Source organism: Lycium barbarum, chromosome 7 (assembly GCF_019175385.1).
Source record: "Lycium barbarum isolate Lr01 chromosome 7, ASM1917538v2, whole genome shotgun sequence".
Taxonomy (NCBI): Eukaryota; Viridiplantae; Streptophyta; class Magnoliopsida; order Solanales; family Solanaceae; genus Lycium; species Lycium barbarum.
The window spans coordinates 13,544,422-13,552,043 of record NC_083343.1 but is presented as its reverse complement, the minus strand read 5'-3'; the positions used below and the strand labels follow the sequence as shown (position 1 = coordinate 13,552,043).

The window sequence follows — 7,622 nt, the reverse complement described above, 5'->3', positions numbered from 1 at the left end:
TATGGTTTGTGTTTTTACTGTATTGAATCATTTATGTTTAGATCTGTTGGATCTATATTGTATCATATGTATGCTTTTGATTTTCCCAAGCAGTTCATGTATTTAAATGTGGTGTTTGGATGGAAAAACAGGGCGGTGAGGTGGTTGGGTGGTTGAGGGGTCTGTTTTGTGGAGGAGATGAAGCTGGCGATGGGGTGGTGTGACGGAGGTGGTTTAATGGTGGTTTATGGGTTGAGAAAAAATGGTGGTTTTATTTTTGTGAAAAGAGGAAGAAGATAAAGATGGAGAAAGGATGGGCAATGACCGGTGGAGGAAAGTAATGGGTGTTTTTTTCGGTGGTTGGCGGCGGTCACACGAAGGTGGTGATCGGACGGAGATGGTGGCGGCTGGCTAAGTTTACAATTTTGCAAGTGAGGGAGGGGGGGGGGGGGGGGGGGGAAGGGGGCGAAGGAGATGAAAATTTGGGGGGTGTATAATATATTTTTTAATTATTATGATGGACCTCACCGCCACGTGTCACGTTTTCATCTGATAAAGTTGCCAAATCATGGAGAGTGTAATATACTCTCTTAATTTTGCTGATTATTGTGAAAAAGGTATCCAATAGGATTAAATTTGGACTGGTTTAAGTACCCAATAAGTACAAACTTCGATTTAGATACCCCAGAGAAAAATGCGGCAAATTTTAGAGGGGCTATCTATAACTTTTGCCAAACTTAAATAAGATAATAAGCCCAATTTCTGAAACAGCTTTTATCAAGCCTCCTAGGAAACGGTACGTGCTTTGAAAACAACATGAAATATTACGCATTCGGCACAATGGTAAAGTACGCACAAATTTTGGAATGAGGGTGAACCACTAAAGTAATTTATATTGATTCATCAAAAAAATTGTCAAAAAAATAGAGAAAATATATAGGTTAGTAAATATTGTTCTTAAGATGCGTGCAAAAATATTAAAAATAAGATAATCCGAATCGGAAGAAGAAGCATGTAATATGAAGTGAGTATGCCCATGAGGCAGAGTTAGTGTGTACATTACAGGCTTGGTCGAATTTAATAACTGATCTATTGGTTAAACCTTTTAATATTATATATATATATATATATATATATAAATCATTAATTTAAAATTCAATAACTTAAATATACTAGAATCTCGAATTTATAAATTTTAAATTTGACTTAGACTCTATGCTGACATCATATCAAGGCACCTTACTATAAGTAAGGTCAAACTCATTGACAGACGCTTGTGGTCGTCCATTTCTTTCACTTAAGCACCTAAAGTGTCTCTTATTCCATTTAGACACTTCAGGTCGACACTTCCTGTTCCACTTAGATACTTTTTGTACTATCAGTCAAGTATATAGAATGAGTGTAATACACTCGCTAATGACGTGTCAAAACAACGAATTAAGTGAAGACATGTGGCATATATATTAAAAATAATTATTAAAGAATAAAATATGAGTAGAATATTATTTTAAAACTATTTAGTAAATTAAAAAAAGGAGCAAAAAAAAAAAAACCTATTTTCACCCCACCCACCTAACCCCTCTGTCCTCCACCTCTGTTGCCCCCAACCTCACCCTCTTCCTCCATATTTTTTTCTTTCTTTTCTCTATCGTCCATCTTCTCTATCACTATCAAAATTTCTACTAGATTTTCTCTCCTAATTTTCTTACAGATTCATTTCGTTTTCAACAATGATTAATTTATCAAGCAAGCAATTCCAAATAAAAAACAGCAAATCCAGATGAAAAATTATGCAAAAGTTCATCACACACAGTCATCTACATTATTCAAGTTGAGAGCATAACTTTATGAATCATGAAGATTTTTTGGGTTACAATTAATACTTTCCAGTACTTTACAAAGTTCATCCATATTTGGGTCCAGCAACAAGTTCTGAAAACTTCTTCAATCCAGCCATGATTCTTTGTCCTTCGTCACCTCTTTCTTGTAGCAAAGAATTTGATTCACCTTAGCTAAACACATTAGTCCTATTTTTGGAAACAAACTTCAAATAGTGACAAAACTGAGTCTGAAAAGTAGGCAAAGAGAAAAGAAGAAAAAGAAAAGGCAAAAAAATGGAACTAAAGCTTTCGTAAGTACTACTGTACTAATGAAAAAGAAGAAGGAAAAAGTAATTTAAAAATAAATAAATAAAACTTGTCGGAAGGAGAGAAGGAGAGAGAAGGAAGAAGAAAAGATTAAAAAAAATCGTAAAATTTAACTTCCTCACGCGCCTGTTTAGTGTGTAATTCACCCAAGTTGCCATGTCAGCAAAAAATATCTGAATGACACACTGAAACCCTACCTCGGGTGCCTAAATGGAACAAGGGACACTTTAGGTGCTCAAGTGAAAGAAGTGGACGACCACATGTGTCTGTCGATAGGTTTGGCCTATAAGTAAAGAAACTTGTTGACCCATGCTTGAAGTTTGAGAATCTCACATCGGAAGGGGCGAAGCGCAAAACGAAATTTGTTTGTCCATTGCATGATGTAATAATTGAATATCTAATTATTTGTACCTTGATTGTCCTGGATCTGAAATTAGGGCTTGAACTAGTAGAATCATAAGATTTTTTTTTTAAGTAAAACAACCAGCATGGTGCTAATTGTGGTTTATTAATCAAAACAAGTCTGTACAGAAAATAAGATAATAAAAGGCCAAAAGTGCCTCTAACATGAAAAACAGAATAACTAGCAAGTGGACTAGCCTAAACTATAGCATCACATATCCAAGTTGTGGCTTGATTTCACTTAAGCAACCTCCAAGCTCTCACCAGGTGCTATGAAATCAGTAACCAACAGAAGGCTTCTTCTAACTTGAAATTGTGTAAGTTCAGGCTTGGCCAGCTCTTTATCTATCTATAATATCCTTCTTTCAGTATGTCTTTCAACAGTCCATAATCTCCACCACTATACTACCTCTTCCAACAGATTGAACATAAAGTTAATACCACACATTGGATAGAAGTTACATAGTGCTAGGCTTACAGACTGCTAAAATCAGTGTTGATACTTCAGCTCTTGTCAAAACTCCAGCTTCCTCTTATTTGTATTATAACTTCAAATAACTACATTGTCTATCTTGTATTCTCCCTGTGTTGCAGCTTCAAAGGCTGCATATTTTTGTGTTATCTTGTGCACTCAGTCTGGTTCCCTCGCATACACAGTTTTGAATCTAAAACAAGGCAGATGCATCTTGTCTATATTGACAAGTCTTCTTGCTGCTACTAGTAGTTTAATGATTGAACTAAAGCTTATCTGACCTGCAAAATCAAAAGAATGGTTAGTTAAAAAATCTGCCAGCTGGTTGCCTTCCCTCATAACATCGCCTATCTGTATTGTTCCTTTTCTCCTCCATTCTCTTATATTGTGCACCTCCATACATACACTCCACGGGACATCCCATTCTCCTTCTATAAACTTTAAAAGACCAAGAGAATATGTCTCTAAATAAAATGGTAAAAGCTGCTTCTGTACACAATATGCCATCATACATGGTTTTAGCTTCAACCACTAAACAGGTGGTATCTTCAATCCTCCTAGGACCAAGATTTCCTTTAGAGGCCCCATCACTGTTACATTTATACCATCCCTGATCAGGACTACACCATTGCACCATAGTACATGTAATGTGTGGCCTGCAACCTTCCAACTGTTGCATAAGGTGAGGCCAAGAATTGGCCAAGTTCTTTATCCATGGATATCTTGTCTTTGCAAATTGAATTAGGTTCAAGTTAATCTCATATAAGACCTTATGTCTGGACATCTTTTCTCCATAAAGCATTGCATTTCTTCTCTTTCACAATTACCACATAATGATAGTTGGAGTTACTTGATATAGAGGCTTCAATTTGGTTGAACATTCAGTATCCCACCATTTCTTGACAGTTTGCTTAATTTGAACAAAAGAACCTTGCATACCAGCTGCATCTGCAAACACTTTCCACACTCCAGCTGCATAGTCACTTGTAAGAATTACACGTTCTTGTTGTGGTTATGAGCAGCACCTGCATATTGAAATAATAGAAATCCCTATTCTAGCTAGCATATCATCCATAGGTAGTTTCAGTTTCCATACTCTCCATAGGAAGAAAGCAATTTTGAAGTGTAGCCCCTTTATCCATATTTTCTCAAAGAACCAATTATACTCTCCTCTCTACCTTAGTTTCTCCCATGCACTCCCCACTGTAAACTGGCCACTACTAGTAGGTAACCACCAATCCTTGTCTATGGTATTATAACCTTCATCTCTCTAACATTTTCTTGTAATATGCTCTACTACATCTTCAGGTACAATTTGTTGTAGTTTCTGAAAATTTCACTTATCATTAATCATCACATCCTTCACCTCTTGTATAATGTCATCTATAGGGAAGTTTGAAGGCATGAGTTCAGCCAATGGACCTAGTTTTGTCCAATTATCATACCAAAAGTTAGCCGAACCATCTCTTGGTTCCTACCATATATCCTGCTCGCATCTTTGGCCTCCAACATGTTTTTCCAAAGCTGTGAGCCTCCTTTCCATTGTACCAGAGTTGGAATCTCCCTTTTACAATAATTATTCCACATATAAGTGGCCCATATAGTCCCTCATGTTCTAAACCTCCACCACAACTTTGCAAACAAGGCATTAGACACATCAAATAAAGATATACACCCCAGGCCAACTCTATGTTTAGGAACACATAATTTTAACCAAGCAGACCAGTGTCTACTTCTCCCTTCCTCTTTGTTACTCCAATAAAATCTAGAAATGATCTTGTGTAACTCATTGAGTGTATACTTGGTAGGTGCCATAGCAGACAAAAGATACAATGGCATGATTTGTAATACACTATTAATGAGCACTGCCTTCCCTCCAAAAGACATCAATCTTCCTTTCCAGTTCTGCAGCTTGTCTTTCACATTTTTTATAAGATCATTAGAATACACTTTCTTTTTCCTTGAATGAAAGATGGGAAACCCAAGGTATTTAAAAGGAAATACACCTCTAGAAAATCCAGTAATGTTTTCAGCCTCTTGAAACAAAGAAGTTGTTGTATTATGATGCATATAGAAAGAAATTTTGTCCCTATTGAACTGCCCTGACACCTTCTCATATTCCTTCAATCCAGACATAATCATCTCCAAAGAAACCTTATCAGCAGAAGCAAAAATGATGGTATCATCAACATAGGCCAAGTGATTCAAATTAGCACTCCACTTTGGCATTCCATAGCTTCTGTATTGCTCCTCATTAAATAAAGAGTTAAGGCTTCTTGACAAAATTTCTGCAGCTAGCACAAATAAAGCAGGTGACAGTGGATCACCTTGCTTTACTCCTTTAGTAGAATGAAAGAAGCCAAAAGATTGACCATTCAACAATACATAATACTAATTGTTGGCCAACAATCTCCAAATCTGATCCACAAATTCTCCTGTCAAGCCCATTTTCTCTAGAAACTTAGTCAAATATAGCCATGACACTATATCATATGTCTTGTCCATATTCAAATTTATAACAACATTTGCAGGTCTTCCTCTCTTCCTAATATCAGTCAGTATTTCTTGTGTAAGCAATACATTTTCAATAATACTTCTTCCTTTAACAAAACCTGATTGATTACTGGATATCAGTTGTGGTAAAATACTATCAAGCCTCCCATATACCACTCTTGAAATCACCTTATTGATAAAATTGCTCAAGCTGATAGGCCTGAGATCAGCAAAACTTTGAACAAGTGGTTTTTTTGGAAAAAGTACAAGATTAGTATGAGTAATTGATTTAGGAAGTGTATGCCCTTCATAAAATGCCTTGACCAACCTAAAGACATCCATACCTACTACATCCCAACATGCATGATAGAATGTACCTGAAAGTCTATCTGGACCACAAGCACTGTCACCCTTAAGCTCAAATACTGCTCTTTTTACTTCTTCAAATGTAGGCAAACCCCACAACTGACCATTGCATTCATCAGACACCAATCTAGGAATGTGCTTGAGCATGCTAAAGTCAGAATTAGATCCCTCTTGCGCAAACTGATTATGAAAGAAGTTGACTGCCCTATTTGCTATATTTTCTTCAGTGTCTACCATACTCCATCTGATTGTTGAATCCTCTTAATTTGCAGCCTCGAATGTTGTATTCCAATCACCTTTTGTAAACCAGGTATAACCAGATTTTTGCCTCCAAAATTCTTCTTCATAATGCAGATACTTCTTCATTTCTGCATTGACCAGTTTCAGTTCTGAGATTGGTATGCTCTAAATTAGTAAAAGGATTGTGCCACTCGTAGGACAATTCTATTCTCCCCTGTAGGATTTTCTTTAAAGAGTTGCCCTTTAATTCTCACAATATCCTCCATAATGATGACCTGCTTGAAAATGTCACCAAAAGCTTCCTTAGTCCATACTGACAAGGCTCCTTTCATCTGCTTAATCTTCTTTTTAAAGCTTAAAAAAGGATTACTATCACTCTTCTCGGGCCAATTTGCTTTAACAGTATCCAAAAAGAAGGGGTGTTCTATGCAAAATTTCAAGAACCTAAAATGTTTGGTAAAGTTTGGAGCATCAGTTCCAAGAGTAATGAGGAGACGGGCATGATCTGATCCAATCCTGGACAAATGCTCCACTTCTATGTTACCAAATCGTTGCTGCAACAGTGAGTTAATGACAACTCGATCCAACCTTTCAAAGATACAATCATCACCTGCCCTTTCATTCCACCAAGTAAAAGGACTCCCTTTAAAAGTAGTTTCCAATAGTTCACATGAATGGATACAAAATGCAAAATCCTCATAATCTTGTGGAATTATAGGATTTCCACCTATCTTCTCATCCTCATTTAGAACAATATTAAAATCTCCTCCAACCAACCATGGTGCATATTTATTATCATCAAGATGATGTATACTGTCCCACAACTGCAATCTCTCAATTTCATCACACTTAGCATACACCAAAGTAGTTATCAAGAATCTGTTTTTCTCATGAACAAATAACTTCAAAGTGATTTCATGAGGGTTATCTAAGAGGATTTCCATATAAATTTCCTCATTCACAAAGAACCAAATCTTCCCATTACAATTTGGTCCTGTAGTCTTCATTCCTAGCCTCCTTTGATATTTCTGTATATACTTAGCTTGTTGAAAAGGTTCCAACAAAGCTATAAATAAGAACTTATAATGCTTATGTAACATTTGAAGCCTATGAAAAGCTTGTTGTGTCCTCACTATCTTATATTCCAAATAAAGGATTTAACAATCATTTAAAAGAAATCTTATTTGTTGTAGCTCTCTTTGGCACAACCCTGGTTGGTTGTTGTATCTTAGTAGCATTATCCTTTTTGCCTTTCTTCATACTTTTACACTTTGACTTAGGAGAAACACTAGCCTCAATGCTCACTTGTTCAAGTTTCTGATCCACAGATTCCTCTAAGTCTTCCATGTTACATAGAACATTCTCTTTTCCTGCATTTGAGCTACTTCCTGCTGCCACTACTTTATGAGCTACTATATCAATAAGCCTCTTCACAGGTCATTGCTAAGAATAGCCAAAGGTTGAATTATGCCAGAGCTAATGACAATAGCTGTAGATTTTGCCATCTCTAGATCAGACAGAGG

At 36.4% G+C, this 7,622-nt stretch overlaps 1 protein-coding gene across 1 annotated transcript; it reads right to left on the bottom strand.

The window, feature by feature from the left end:
• Nucleotides 1-5,391: 5,391 nt before the first annotated feature.
• On the bottom strand, nucleotides 5,392-6,096 carry LOC132601294 (uncharacterized). The gene has a single exon (XM_060314396.1). It carries the CDS (start codon nucleotides 6,094-6,096, stop codon nucleotides 5,392-5,394), a length of 705 nt encoding a protein of 234 aa, XP_060170379.1.
• Between the last annotated feature and the right edge of the window lie 1,526 nt (nucleotides 6,097-7,622).